The sequence below is a fragment of the Cyanistes caeruleus genome, chromosome 22 (assembly GCF_971803275.1).
Source record: "Cyanistes caeruleus chromosome 22, bCyaCae1.hap1.1, whole genome shotgun sequence".
Taxonomy (NCBI): Eukaryota; Metazoa; Chordata; class Aves; order Passeriformes; family Paridae; genus Cyanistes; species Cyanistes caeruleus.
In genome coordinates, this window is record NC_141722.1 from 6,051,242 (window position 1) to 6,066,778 (window position 15,537).

The window sequence follows — 15,537 nt, forward strand, 5'->3', positions numbered from 1 at the left end:
AGTGGTAGGTCAGACCCCAGGGAGCCTCATCACGTCCTGCAGCACCAGAGGGGAACATGTTATGAAATGAGGGTGAATCTGCTGGGCCATTGGCACAAGGAATCTCTGCTTCACACTCAGAATTCCCAGGAAGAATTGACAGGGATTGAGCAGAAAATGCCTCAGCACTGAACTTTTCTAGGCCCCAGGAAATTCAGGAACAGCTACAGAGCCATGGAGGGGAGGAGGGAAGGGATGGAACAGTGACTGCTCCAATAGGATCAGCAAAAGGGAGACTGAACCCAGTCAAGTGAAGCAGCTTGAATCCCTCACCTGTTCTGTGGCTCTTTGTGAGCCTGGGTGTGTCACTCCACCTTCCAACATTCAGTTTCCCCATCCATGGAGTAAGAATCTGTGGATTCAATTCTTATTCTCCTGTAGCTTTCCCCACCTGTGTCTTCTTATTCTCCCATGGCCTTCCCTATCTGTGGGATTCCATCCCAGCAGCAGAATTTGAGGGTTCATTTTTGGCAAATGCCTGAAGCTTCCCGACCACCAGATTCACAGGAAGTGCTAATTGTGACATTAAGAATTCCTTGAGCAGACAGAAGTAGTTTTTCTTTGCCTGGCTAAAGGCAAAGGACACCCCAAACCTTATCCAAGAGGCCCTGCTGAGTCCACACAGCATAGGGATGCTCTCCTGCCTCCCAGATTCTGGATTACACACTGGAATTGCTGGAATTCACACACACCACAGCTCCCTGCCCCAAAGCAGGACCCCACGGCGGGGACTCACCGATTTTGAGGTCACTGGGGAGGTGCCGTGGGACCTCCCTGAAGCTGAATGGGGACACCTCACTCCACATGCGGAATGCAGCTGCCAGCCCCCGGCGCGTGTCCCTGGCGCTCAGGAGGTTCCTTGGGAAGGACAGGATCCTGCAGGAACACACAGGACACCCTCAGGAAAATGCCAGTCCTTCCTCAAACATGTGCAGGCTCTCAGGACTGCTTCAGTCAACTTCTCTGGTGTTTCACAAACTCACTGCAGGAGGTTGGAATTAGGAGTAGCTTGAGCTGGATGTTAACAATATTTAATCACCCCCCCAGAGGGGTGAATTAATTCCTGATATTCTTTACAATAGAATGCAGAATGTAGTTCTGGACTAACTACAGCTTTTGTTCCTCCTCTTCAGCACAAGTTCTCTTGGAAAATTGTTTTTATCCTGGTCTATCCCAGTCTGTTGCTAGAAGAAGAGCTGCATTCCAACAGCAGGGAATTCTTGTTCCTCACCCTTGGGCTCCAGTGGATATGGATATTCCACTGGTGTGGAATACTTTCAGGAAGAACTTTTTAAAAAGTTACGAAGAACATAAAAGGTTTGATGGGAAAACAAGTTCTTTGCTTAGAAAAAAAATGTACAGGGAAAGAAGTTCTTTCCTTTGGAAAAAATCTATAGAGAAAGAAGTTCTTTCCTATGAAACAAATTCTCATTACTTAGGACAGAGACTCAAGTGTTGTAGTTAGGGCCTGGCGATGAGGAAGAACTGGGGATGTAACGGAAAGTTAGCAAACCCCCCTTTCTGTTAGGATAGCAAGGCCCCTTGTAATTAGCCAATAGCACCTGAGTGTGATGTAAGCAGATGGGAGTAACACAATGACCCCAGGCTATAAAAAGTCAAATTTCCCTGCAATAAATGCCGTATTTGCCATCCATCACATTGATGCTGTGGAATATGGACCGAGCGGCTGAGAATAACCACTGGAGTTGATCAGGGTGCTTGTCTTGCTTGAAACCCAGCACTCAAGAGACGTTTTTGCTTAGGCCACAGGGCAAACTGTGGGGAAACTCATGGTGCAGACTGGCAGAAGCCCTCCTTGGGCCACAAAAATGCAGATGTCTCCCAGGAACTTACTTCATACCACAGGAAAATCTGCATTCAGGGAACTGCCTCAAGTGCAGCAACTGGGAAAAGCTGGGCATATCCATCTGGGATGGTTTTCAGCTATGCTGATTATGCTCTCCCCTTGCACATCCTGAAGGGAGCAGAAGGTTTCGTACCAAGCCAGTCTCTTTGTGAGGGCAAACCTGGGCAGTGAAGGCTCTCATGAGGCTGAGCCTGTTTGGAATGAGCAGGAAGGGAAGGAGCAGAGCCTTCCCTCACCATGGAATTGTAATCAAGGGTTTTTTATTGTGTATTTGTCAGTAGACTTTTCCCAAAGAGAAAGGAGAGACACTGCTAAAATCCATCGGCGCTAAGATCCCAGAAATCCCAGAAATCCTGAGATCACCTTTCAACAGTGATTGCCCTTGGTGCTGATTTAAGTTCATACTGAACTCTTAAAAAACCCACCAGGATAACATAATTAATCCTCAATCACGACCTTCTGAGGGAGGTCCCTGTTGTGGGGAGCCTGACTCTGCCCTGAACAGTTTCACTCCAGTGAGAGGTGGAGTGTTTGTCAAAATATTCCTGCTTTGGAGTGGCTTTAGCAGCTCTCCCTGCCCTGGCCCATGGCTCAGCAAAAGCCACAGGGCCAAGATCCAAAGCCATTGGATACAGCAGGAAAATTCAGGCCCCTGGATCACTTCTGGGGCTGATTCCAGGCCTTACTTGTAGGTGAGGTTGAAGTGGTCCCACTTGAGGTGGCCTGGGGTGATCGTGTATCGCCTGCTCCGCGCTGCAGGCCGAGGAGGAGCTGGGATGAGCAGAGCTGAGCCCGGGACATCATCCTTAAAGACAAAACAGGAGCTTGGAGGAGATGAGAGAGACTCCAGGACAGTTGATGCCTTAAGATTTTAGCCTTTATATTTTTCAAATCCTGTAGTGCATTAATGCAGAACTCTACACTCCACACACAGTGGGAGCTGCTGCCTTCCCATTTTGGGCAGACACAGCAATTCCTCTCCAGGCCTGGGAATCAAGGACACCTCACTGCCTCAGGCCCCACAAAGTATAAACAAAAGTGAATTGTGGGGGAGAACCGGGGTAAATTACTTCATTACCTGAAGCTGTAATTGGAGGACTAACCCCTGATATTTAAATGGACCAAAAATATAATAGTGTGAAAAACTGGTGACCATCGTCCATCTTGGGTGTAGCCCCTCTGAGGTTTTTCACTGCCCAAGGTGTGCCTATTGAAGACCTTTAATAAATCCCTACTTTATTCTCTTAACCTTATCCAGCCTCTGTTCTAGGTAGCCACTCCAAGGCATCACAGTGTAAAATAAAAAACTAGATGGAGCAGGACACCTGGGGCCGGGGAGCACCACTACTTCTGCCTGAGGGGTATCCAAGAGATGAGATCAATCCTGCATCATCCCAAAAAAGCCCCTCTCCTTTTGGAGAGCAGAAATGAGGCCTCAGAAGGCTTCTGGCCACAGTAAGTACTGCAGCTATACCTGGAAAGTTTTCATTTCCTCCTCTCTTTGCCATCACTCCCCAGCCTCACTACAGAAGAATTGTTAAATTGGAGAAATTAGTAAAACAGGCAACTCTTTGTGCAGGGAGCTCTTTCAGAGAGCTCTGAAATGCCTTCAAAGTAAACAGAAGCCCTGGAAAACCTGGAGTGCCCTTAAAGCATTGAAGAGCAAAAGACATTGAATTTTGTGACACATCTGACTGCAGCTAGAAAAGCCTTTTAGTAGCTGGAGGGAAACAAATGGGACCCAGCGTGGTTTTTTGTAAGTCTTCCAGTTCTGTTTCCCCTTTTTGGTGCTAAGACACTGAAAATCTCTGGGCTCCAGAGGCACCAAGGCACTTCCCTAGAGCCAGAGAAAGTGGCCATGGTACAGAAGCTGCAGCAAGAGCCTCTTTCCAGCCTCACAGCACATTCCACAGGCAGCAGGAGCTGTCTGCAATTTCCTCATGGAAGAAATGAGGCCCTGAGAGCCAAAAACCCACATCCTTCGTCGTCATAAGAGTAGACAAGAGGCCTGAGGTGACAGCTCTGGGTCCTGCCTGAAGCACAAGCACCTTTCCACAGCTTGAAGAGGCTGGAAACCTTCTCCTGACCAAGTCTGACAGCCCTTTTCCTTCTATCCTGACCCAATCTCAAGCACCTTTCTTTCCTACAAGGGCAGATTTCAGTGTTTCCTGCAGCTGAAACTAGCACCAGCTTTGTGAGGACCACGATGGGATGGAGCTGGGAGCCAACACCTCCCTGCTGGCTGCAGATTTTGGCAGGATTTGGATCACATTTTTGGGTTCACTCAGCTCAAGGCCTTGCCCTTTCCTCCTTGGGCACATGGGCTATGGGTCACTGGCTCTCATCCCTCTCCCTTCATCCCCTGTGGGTTTTATCTCTGATTTTAATCTGACAGCCACATTTCCCTGGATAAAAAAGGAAAATTTTGCCTCCTTTTAAGCATAACAGGTGCAAGGTGGAGGAGCTGCAAGAGGAGCCTGGAGAAGATCAGCTCATAATTACAGGATAATCAGATATTTTCCCCTTTTGTTTTTCTCACAGTTCTTTCAAGTAGAGGAGAATTATGCAAATAGTTCCCACCTTTGTTTTCTCCAGGATCCCGTGCCAGGATTGGGGTTGGTTACACATTCATTCATCCTGGCATCAGGATTCCTGGGAATTCTGTCAGGCTACAGAAGATTCTGACTCAGGAGATGTGTTAACTTCATCCTGGGGTGAGTGAGGTGTTGACACTCCTCAGGATTTCTCTGTCCTTGTGCTGGGTGTTCTGGCAAAGGCAGGACACTCTGGATTTGCTTTCCAGCCTCCACAATCCACCCCACTGCTGTTGCCATTCCTGGTTTCTGGAGCTCAGGGAGCAGTTTGGCTCCTCTGGCTGTTAAATTCCAGCACGGGAATCCTGAGCTCTCCCAGTCCCTTGGGCACCAGCAGAGAACAAATCCAGCCAGAAAGAGCCTGCTGGCTTCTCCTCCTGCAAGGAAAACTGCAGCCCCAGGGGAGAAAAATCATTGTATTTTCTGTAACTACTGAGAATAAAAGCTTGAAGCCATTAGTGCTGAACAAAGAAAATGAAAAATTAAAATAATGTGTCACTTCTCCTCAAAATCCAAACCAGGGTGATCAGAGCATCAATCACTGCTGGATCAAAGGAGGTGCTGAGGTCTTTGCTCAAACCTTTTTCCTGGGCTCTGTTCTTCTCAAGTCTCTGATTTTGCCACCACTGGGGCAACAAAGATGCTTTTAATTAACAAAAAGTGTTGCAAAATTAATCGGGGAAGGGTGGGGAACCATCCAAAGGTTGCAGCTCAGGTGTGGGGTTCCGACAGAAAACCACAGCACAGATTGGATCAAAGGATCTGTCTGGATGACAAATATCCAGGATTTTGAGGCTACCCAGAACTGAAAAGTTCAGACACTCTCAGGAAGAAACCCAGTGAGCTGTGGGTTAAGGTCTCAAATACTCCAAATGTTCTGGAAGGGTATGTATTCAATTCTCTCTCTCAACAACATATATATATATAAAAATTTTATATATAATAAATAATATATAAAATATAAATTATATATACACTAATATAAAATATAAATTATATATACACTAATATAAATTATATATATAAACTGAAAATTTAAAATACATGTATGAAGGGCCAACAGCCCTGTTCTGAATTATTCACCCTGTGCACTCAGACTTCCAGTAATTTACTTCATTGAGCTGTAATGATTGTAATGAATTCCCTTCTCCCTCCCAGCTATGCAGTTCCCCTCAAGTCAAACAGCAACATCACTCTGAATTAGGAGTACTTAATAACAACCTGAGCATGTGATGCAAATGAGGGGGCAGTGCCAGGATGTTCATATACACAAAAACCAGGAGAGGATGTACCTAAAGATTCTTTTTTATAAAATTAAAGGCTAAAATTAAGCTAAAGGAGAAAGTGAAGGTGAGCTTCTGGGAGCCCCAGGGCTCTGCCAAAGCTCCCCCTGGATTCAATGTATCCCATGGAGGGATGGACTCCAAAAACACGCAGCTGGGATTTCTGCAGTTCCAGTTTGGATCCCACACCACGAGCTCTGGAGTACAGGGAGAAATCCAGCCTCAGAAATCCCAAACCAGGCAATGCCACATCACCCTCGGCTAGGAAAGCAGAAAAGCCACAGGAGCAGCCAAAGCTCCAAGGAAAAACTCCCCAACCTTCTTAGAATTCCCTGTTTGCTTCTCTTAGGCTGCACCCACAGCTCCAACCACCTGATTCCACTGGGGTGCACAATTATCTTTTGGGATCCTTTGCAATGAGGGGTTCCAACAGTCCTGAATACATCTTGATGGCTTTACAGATGTTTATCTGTATAGATATTTTTTATCTATAGATCCATTGTTCTATTTAGATTTACATATAGATTTATTTATAACTATTCATTTATTTAGATTAGTGATTTAGAGAATTATATAGTTAGATATTTATCTGTTTAGATATTTTTTATCCATAGATCTATTTAGATCGATTTGTCTATAGACTGAGATCTATTATCTATTTAGATTAGAGATTTATAGATTTATCTAGTTAGATATTTATATTTTTAGATCTATTTGTATCTATTTAGCTATTTAGATCTATTTATCTATAGACCTATTGGGTATATTTATCTATTTAGATTAGGTACTTGTCTACCTATTTAGATATTTAGATTCCAGCCTCTAACCAGAGCACACCTGCACCTCTCTTTGATACCCCACTCCCCTCCCAGGCATTTGAGGATCAGACCCCTTCTCCTCACCTGAATTTCATGAACTGCAGCTCCAGCTGGATATTCCACAACCACCAGCAAAACCAGCACAGGGAACAGACACAAAAACCCCAGTGTGGTTCTCCAGCCACTGCTCTTTTTCTTCTCCAGGGACAAGGAGCTTTTCCTTCTGCCTGAAGAAAGTTGTTCAGCCTGATCCATGTTGTTCTTGAGGAGTTTTTGGGACAAGCACTCAAGATATTCCCTTCACAGAATGCATCTGTAATCCTTGAGCTCACATTTGGACCATTTGTGAGCAGCCATGCAGCTACTGCCAGAGCTGTGCACAACCAGGGAAGTTTGAAAAAGCTCTAAAAAAAAAAAAAAAATTAAAAAAAAAGAAGAAGAAAAAAGTAGACTTTACATTAAGCCTCTTTCCAATGTGGCAAAGATTCTCTCAGGCTCTGCCAAGTGGGATTGTGTTACTGCAGCTGAAATTTGGGCTGGCGGAGGAGCAGCAGCAAAGTGAAACAAGCTGGGGTGGACACAAACTCTTCTCTTTAACTGTGTGAGCAACAGAAGGCAAATCTGCAGTTGTCAGCTTTAGTAATAAAAAAACCCAAAACCAAAAAACAAAAAAAAACCCCCACAACAAACCACAGGGGGAGGAGGCAGCAAAAGGAATCCAGAAGGGAGACATCAACCCCTTGGAATGTGTCATTGGGGATGCTCCACATCATTTGTCACGGGCTGGGGCTGTCCTCAGGATGAAAAATGAGATGCTGGGAGAGCAGTCTGGGCTCTCTGCTTGGGAAACTGTTCGGGGAGTTTACAAACTCATACAAAAGTAAACACCAGACCCTCTTCCATCAAACTTGGCTGGGCATCTGCAAGTTTCTGGTGTGCTTGGGTTATTGACTGTTTTCAGGCCACTCTTGTTTTGGAGGACTGGCTTGGAGAGGTTTGTCAGCTTGTCTTCAGCTGGCAGATTCTTTGAGGCATCTCCAAGCTCCAGACAAGAATCAATTCAAGGCTTTTTGAGAAAGCTCACTCAGAAATTCTCAGGTTTCCAGAGACAAAAGCTGCGCTTTTCTGTCTGGTCCTGAAGTGGGGTGAACTCAACCCCAGCTCAGGACCAGACAGAGGAAAAAGAACTCTGCAAGCTCCCATTGCCACCAGCAAATGCCGGGGAGGGAGAAGGTCATGTAAAAATTCATTAGGGGCATCTGAGGCATTTGAAAGTTTTCAGAAAAGCCTTGTAATTTTAATAATAAAAAGTGCTTTAATTGGAATTTTTTCCACCCTAGTTCATAATCAAGCCTGCAACATTTTATTAGTTTCATATATTTTCAGCCTAAAGCTGGCCTGGAGCTTTTAACCAACTCAGGATAAGTAAGTGAGTCTGGGTGTAGAATTTCATGAACATTTTCAATTCTCACCAAGAAAAAACACCACGAAGTGCAGCAGTGGTTCAGACCCCAGGAGAAGGACAGGATAAGGAGTAACAGGCAAGGAAACAAGGGACAGAATTACAAAGGGAAGCTGAGAGCAAGAGGAAGAGCAGAAAGCATGGTCTAGGGCTCTCCCTCCTGTGGAATTGGCTGCCCTCAGCTGCTTGCTGCAGCTTTCTAGGGATGATTCCTCCTTCCTCAGGAGCACCACTGGCAGAAGGAATGTGCCTGTGCATGACTGTAAAAATCCTGCATTTGGAGCTTGAAATAGATGCAAATGCAGCCCTGTTTGTGGTTTGAGCTGCAATCACAGCACCAAGGGAGAAACTCAACTGATCTATGCCTTGAGTGCCCAAATTCTCAAAATTTCTTTTAGAGCATGCAGATGAGAACTGAAAGGCTGATTGAGAGAGGAGTCTTGAAGGAAAAACCTGCTTCGGAATGGGACTCCAGACCTCCAGCCAAGAGCTCTTCTCCAGTAAGGCAGCACTGTCTTGCAAGAAAAATATTTTTATCAAACACAGAGCTGGAAGAACATTGAGTTTCAGTCACAGAACAGCTTTAAGTGCCTCTCCCAGAGCCAGGAAGACTCGGCAGTGCTGGAGAGAGACATTAATTTATGCACTGCACACCCACTTCTCCTCCTGCTGGAGCAGCCTGGTCCTTTGGGGCAAGTGAATGTCCCCCAGTCCAGACTCAGGGTAGAGCTTTGTCCTGCTCCTTGGACAGACTCAGAGCAGGTGAAGAGATTTGCCTGAGGTCAATGTGGAATCTGTCAGAACAGGAACCTGAAACCCTCCAGGCACCCACTCAGTGCCTTATTTTTGTGGCACTCATTTTTGTGAAGGGGAGCAGAAGAACCCAAGCTTTAAATATTGAGGACTCACAATCTCCAAGCACTGCCTGAGGGAGCCAAAAATTTTCTTCATAATATAAAGAAGGTAAAAGTTTTTGTGAAATACATCTCAGCACAGCTGAGTGCACAAAGCTTTAGTAAAGTGCATTTTTAGGACCTCACTGTTCCTGAATACTTCTCCATACAGCTACCAAGGGTCAGCATAGCCAAGAAAACCCTTTTCCATGAGTCACAGAACGATTCTGAATGAGAAGAGACTGTGCTGCACATGATCTGTTTTATCTTGTGCTGGCTGACTGGGAATCTTGGGCTGCAGAGATGATTCACAACTACTGCGACATTTTAGGATCCTGCTCCCCTGTCAGGTGATCCCTGGGTGGATCAGAAAGCAGAGTTTCTTGGAAAGCACTTTGCCTTCTCTCCCCGCATCCACTGTGCCCATCTACACCAAAATTCAGCACATCCAACCCCACCAAACCCCTGGCTGCAGGAAGCTTTCATAATGATTAAAGTTCAAGCCAAATATTTGCTGAGAAACCAGCTCAGCATTGAGGCCAAGACAAACTTTGTTTTTTAGGGAAACGAGAGTCAGATGAGGAGAAGACTCAGGACTCCCAGATACAGCTCATGGAGCAGAGGGAGTCTCAGGAGCTCCTTGCTGTGCACACCAGCAATGCTCCTGACAAAGTCCCTGCTCCTCTGGAGCCACCAGAATCCTTGCTGACACTGCTGGAAATACACCCCATTCTTCACCAGGCAACTGCTGCTGCAGCTCCAGAGTTCTGCTGAGTTTGAGAGGTTCTGGAGCGTGGATATTTGGTTTGGACTCCAGGCAGGATCTGTCATGCTGACTATATTTGGGCAGCAGAAACATTCCTGGCACTGGTTTCTATCTCAAAGCAGTGGAACTCATGACACCAAGGGAATCCATGTGATATAACAGGGAAAGAGGAGCAGGGAAGGGCACAGAACTGACTCTGCTTTGTCTTCCCCAGATTCTCCTTTGTAGGGAGCTGGGATTTTCTGAGCCAACATCCAGGGATGCACATCCCGAGCTCTGGGAAGCAGCAGGCTCTGAGCAGCTGTCAGGAGGGAAGGAATGGTGAATAAAGTTGCATAAAATCCACAATGCACAAAGAGAGGCCTTGGGAACAGAAAGCTCGGGATCATTTGCACAACATGATGCACCCCCCTCATTCCATCACCTCAGCTTTGCTCTTTTCACTCAGTTGCTGAAATGTTTGGCTTAAAGCAGGGCTGTGCATAACACACAACACATGGCTCCCTTCCCCAGGGCAGCCTTTAGCTCAGAAATAATTTTTTTTAACCTTTATGGATTATTCTTAGCATTTCTCTTTCCTTTGTTCAGCCTCCTTTAAATGTTTTTTTCAGCACAATTTTCAGTATCTCCACTTAATTTCTCAGGACACTGGCACTGCTTCATCCCAATCCCCAAAATAACACAAACCCAACAAACATTACAGCAAAACCTGTCCTAAGAGGTGATACAGAGAGAACCACCATCAGTGCTGGGAGTGGAGCTCTCTGACTGTCCCAAAGGAACCTCACCTCTCATGAAATCTCTGTTTATTCATGGATAAGAGCCTTATCATTGGATAAGTTTTGTTCCTTGTCATTGGAACAAAACACCACCATCAGCTTCCCCTGTTGTGATTGGGAATTCTGCATGGAGGTGGGGAAAGGAGAAGGACCCAAAATCTGACGGCTCGAGGCCCCAGGATCAGGATTTCATCTGCAGGGAATGTGATTTACCACAGAACAGCTCCTCCTTGGCCCATGTGAAAGGAATCAGGAAAACCTCACACAGCCCTCCCTTCAAAAAGCACTTAGAGATTTTGCCCTTCAGCTCCCAGCTTGGGGGGAAAAGAAAATAAAACCAACAACCCAACATTCCTGCATGGTTCCTGTGGGAATGGCACTGAAAATTTGTGCTTTTTCTGTGGATCACGGGCTAAAAAAAGGTTTTGTAAGAGGGAGCAATGCTCCCCAGGGAGAGGGAGAACAGGAATGTCTGGGGTCTAAAGAGAATTCTCCCACTTTCTACCCTGCAGCCCCTTGTGATCAGCATCTGCTGATGTTCCTAGAAAAATCCATGGTCTGATGAATAACAAATGAACTGAAAACAGCTCCAGCTGGCAAAGAAAAAGGAATATTTTGCTTAACTGACAGTTTGAGCTGCTGCTCAGAGAAGTGCTGCACTGGCTTGACCCAGGCAGGTGCTCAGCACTGCAGTCCTGACCATGGGGAACAGAAATCTGGGGATGAAATGAGGGAGAAAGGTTTCACAAAACACACATAATGAACTAAGAACTGCACCCTGGGTGGGGATACTTTTGTCTCTGCTCTCTGGTGGGATGTATTAATAACCTATTTTTAATAGTATTATGCCACTTGTGGGTGGACCAATCCTCTTGAAATCCTGGGAGAAGCACAAATAACATAAAGGAGAGATGGGTCCATTATGTGACTCTGCTTTGCAAGAAAAATCTCCCTCTCTTTTCTACCTCAGTCTCACATTGTCTGTAAAATACAGCTTTGGCCACACTTCCAAACTAAAAGATGTGGAAACCTTTTGTACCAAGTCTGAGAGGAGCTGACGTGTTAAAATTGAAGTTGTACACCAGAAAAACCTGGGGATATCTAAGGCCCAGAGCTGCATCCAAGAGATGGCAGAAGTCCCAGGAGCTCCTTTGCAGAGGACCCATCCAAGTCTCCTTTTTGGGAGACCAGCTGGTCACAAACATCAAGCAGAAAGCTTCTCATTACCCACACCAATTAACAAAGGGCGATATTTGCCTTTAAAGGAGCATTGCCCACTGCTCTGGCATCTCCTTCCCTCCCTGCAGCAGCAGGAACTTCCGTGTTCTATAACCAGCAAGAAATCAAAAACACAGCAAGAAATACAACAGCAAAAGGGTAGAAAAGGACAAAAAGGGGAGGAAAATCTTCCCCCAGCTCTCCCATCTCAGGATCTCTCAGCAGATTTGATGCAGGTTTATCAAGGAATGTAAAACAGAACTTTCCTCCCTCTTCCAAAGCCTGAGCTGAGACTGGCATGGGGGGAAAAGTTTGCCAAAAACATTCTTGGCACAAAGGGGCACCTGCTGCCTTCTCTGCCACCTCTTGAATTTAAAAAAGATAAAACATAAAACTGAGGGAGCTCTTTCTTCCCTTCAAAATCTCTTTTCATTAGACAGGAAAGAAAAAAAATATTTTTTTAAACAACTTCAGTCTTCTGCAACAGCTGCACAGCTTGGAAGTCAAAGACTGCACTCTTCCTGCAATTACTTTTTTTTTTCCTTTAGGGAAAATAATCACTTGGAAGCCTCTCTTCATTCAGCACCCAAAGAAACCATTTAATAAAAATGAAGCGGACGCTCCATGTTGTTTTTCCTGAATAAAAGGAGACCTTTGGAATAAGGGATGATCATTACATGACAGATTTTGAACATTTTGTCACTTCTGTCCTCTCTCTCCTCGTGCCAGCACAAATAGGTGAAATATCCTTCAGCATTCTGGATTTATGGAGAGGCTCATGAATAAATTATTTTTTAAAAAACTTAGCATGAGGCTGGGGTAATAGTCTGCAAAATTATCACCCCTGCACCAAAAAGTGGTAAATAAAAGCAGCTCTTACAGGATACAGTTGGCTCAGATTTGTACTTTTGAGCACTTTCATTTTACTGGCCCAGCAAAGATTCTGGGGAAATTCCAAAGGGATTGCCATCAGCATGGACATCTAGGAAATAATGAGAATCTGCACCTCTGATTTTTAGACCAAAGTTGATTTTGAAATACAGCTTCAGGTTATCTGGGTGTTAAGTATGAGTCAAACAAATAATTTAGGGGTTAAATCTGATCCATTTTCACAGATTAAAAAAAAAAAAAATCTATTGGAACTGTAACAAGCTCAAATGAATATTTTGATAAACATTATCTCTAGAAGTCAAGAATTGGTGAAATAACTTTCTCAATACACCACAGGGTTATAAATAATAAATATTCCCATAATCACCACACGTTCCACACAGTTCAACATTTCTTTAAAAGATTTGCCACCTCTTTGCTAATGAACAAAAGGAGTAGAGGAACATGGGCATTTTGTTTTGTTTGTTTAAATATTGCTTCCAATACGTAACAAACAGAAGGTTTGGGCATCATTGTGTCACCAGACCTCACACAAACAGCCACACTTCCACCAAAATTTACCTTACAGCATGACTCAGTGGATAATAATTCTTCACTTAGCTGGAAAACAATACAGCTGGATCCACAGTGCAGCTACTGTTTGTACATTCATTTTTAATGCTCAGGAAAATATATATTTTTATTTTATTAAGTTTTTCTGCAAAACAAAGAAACAAATTTTTTTTCCTCCTCCTTGTATCTTAATTATTACTATTTATTTTCTTTACACTTTGGAGTATTTAACATCTGCCTTTGGCATTATGGATAGAAAGCTCAGGAATCTCTGAACACATAGCTGTGCCAAAAAAAAAAATAAATGAAGAAGAAGAAGAAGAAGAAGAAGAAGAAGAAGAAGAAGAAGAAGAAGAAGAAGACGAAGAAGAAGATGAAGAGTGTCACTTAGAGGTCAGAAATATTTGTTGTAACAGATTTTCTCCAATCAGTGTTCACTACTTTTTCTCTAAGGCACACACTCTGTCTTTAGGACCTCCTGACATCCAGGTTTGCTGTTGTTGAGCCCCAAGGGTTCAGAGGGGGCTGTCTGGGGATATCACCTCCCTGTCCCTGACATCTGGGAGAGCTGATCCCCAGGATCTCCTCGGGAATTGAGTGGGAGTTTAGAGCAGTCCTAGATGCCCCTGGAACATCCCAGGGGATCTGTTCAGTTCTGCTCTGGAAGTGTGGTGGGTCTGGTGGCAGCGGTGGATGAGCAGCACACTCCCTCAGCCCACTGAGGGAGGGGCTGTCCCATCCCTGGGAGACCCCCAGAGGGGACTCTGACTCCTCCTTCTCCTGACACATCCCTCCTGTACTTCCCTCCTTCTTCCAGAGAGCCAAGCCCCTGCAGGGAGGGGAAGCAAAGGAGGGCTGGGGCCAGCAGGGCAGCGAAGCATCCTCAGACAAAGATGGGGATCCTCTCACGGATGGCCTGACGGCAGATGGGGCACACTGTGAGGGCCGTGCTGCAGTCTGGGCATGAGCCGTGCCCGCACTGGAACACCAGCTTGATCTGGTCATCGATGCAGATGGGGCAGGTGATCCTCTCCTCCATCTGCCGGTAGCGGCTCTGCAGCTCCTCCATCAGCTTCCTTTGCTCCGTGCACTCAGAGCTGGGGCTGCACTCCACCTCTGTGCTGTCTGTGGGCAGAGCTTGGCGTTAAGCACACACAAGGTCAAAAAAACCCAAGACAATATTAGGGCAAAAGCTAGGGAACAACCAGTAGTTTTGCAGGCACCTCTTAGAGAAGCAGTGGGACCAGATGGTACAATGATGTTACTGAAGGCTCCCTTCAATACCAATGATTTGGAAATTTGGAAAAGGAATGTAAAGGATTACAAGAAGGAGCCTGTAAGTATAGCTGGACATTTTTGGTTAATAGTAACACAACATAACCCGGATTGGAATGATATACAGTTACTGGCTACATGCAATGACAGAAACAGCTGCCCCTCAGCAGCAGCATCGCTCACACCACGCTCTCTGCACTCAGTCTCGGCCAGGGGTCAAATAAAAAGCCTCGGGATGATGCTTTTTACAGCCTTTGCTTACTTGCTCAGTAGTTTGGGTGTGTTTGGGACGGTTTGACGGTTTGAGTGTTTTTTTAAATCCTGTCTGAGATTCCTGCCTTGGTGCTCTGGAATATGCTGCTCCCTTCAAGTGAGAAAATTCAGAGTTGGATGTGATATTCTGCCCCACCAATCCAGGAATCCTTACAGGGTACTGTGTTCTCTCAACCTCATGGTTACACTTGGGACTCCAATTTCTGGCTAAGAAATGTCTAAGAAATGTGTGTGTGTTTTTCAGGACACACATGGTCACACAAGAAGAAACCACCTGAATCACTTGTGTTGATTTCTACATAAATGAAGCTACATAAATGAGTCATTTGGTCGACTCTGTGAAATGAAAGAATCCCAAATCCTAGATAACTGGAGTTCGGGTAAACATTCTCTTGGTTTCAGCTCAGTGCAGCTCTCGCTGCTCATCTTCTGCTCCTGAATCATTGATTAGGCAGCTTTACACCTCATTACAGATGTCCTTAGCATTCTGGAATTAGTTGCACATCAGTAGTGCAAGAAGTGATTTCAAATCAGTGGAGTTTGTCAAAAACAAGCACTGAAGACATCATTGCCAGGGAAATCCTGCTGGTATTTAAGAGACCTTGATGTTCCTCCTCCACTGGAAATTTGCCTGCAAATGTCTTATTTGGAATTCCCATCATTATTTTGCTGCCAGTCTGCAGGCAAGACAAATGCTCCTGGTCCACTTTCAGGTCAAAAGTGGTATTTCTGGCATGATGGAATTCTGGCTCTGACAGCTGTGCATGTCCAATGCCATGGGACTGATTCCTGTTTTCTTTTCCAGGCATCAAATCACAAGGCTCAAG

The 15,537-nt window shown here is 45.1% G+C and overlaps 2 protein-coding genes across 7 annotated transcripts in view; both read right to left on the minus strand.

The window, feature by feature from the left end:
• Positions 1 to 10,626, minus strand: part of MMP23B (matrix metallopeptidase 23B) — a 16,451-nt gene extending 5,825 nt beyond the window's left edge. The window contains exons 1-3 of one of the 3 annotated variants that reach the window (XM_023940497.2): positions 6,686 to 10,626; positions 2,593 to 2,711; positions 776 to 915 (exon numbers count right to left, since the gene is read on the minus strand). In XM_023940497.2, coding sequence (XP_023796265.1) covers positions 776 to 915; positions 2,593 to 2,711; positions 6,686 to 6,856 — 430 coding nt within the window. In that variant the 5' untranslated portion in view covers positions 6,857 to 10,626. The remainder of the gene's footprint in view (positions 1 to 775; positions 916 to 2,592; positions 2,712 to 6,685) is intronic. The other 2 variants (XM_086860094.1, XM_023940499.2) reach the window with 2 other exon arrangements.
• Positions 10,627 to 13,244: 2,618 nt separating this feature from the next.
• MIB2 (MIB E3 ubiquitin protein ligase 2) overlaps positions 13,245 to 15,537 on the minus strand; it is a 39,080-nt gene continuing 36,787 nt past the window's right edge. For all 4 annotated transcript variants that reach the window (XM_023940488.2, XM_086860056.1, XM_023940486.2 and 1 more), the window contains one exon: positions 13,245 to 14,287. In XM_023940488.2, the coding sequence (XP_023796256.1) occupies positions 14,046 to 14,287 (242 nt within the window). In that variant the 3' untranslated portion in view covers positions 13,245 to 14,045. The remainder of the gene's footprint in view (positions 14,288 to 15,537) is intronic.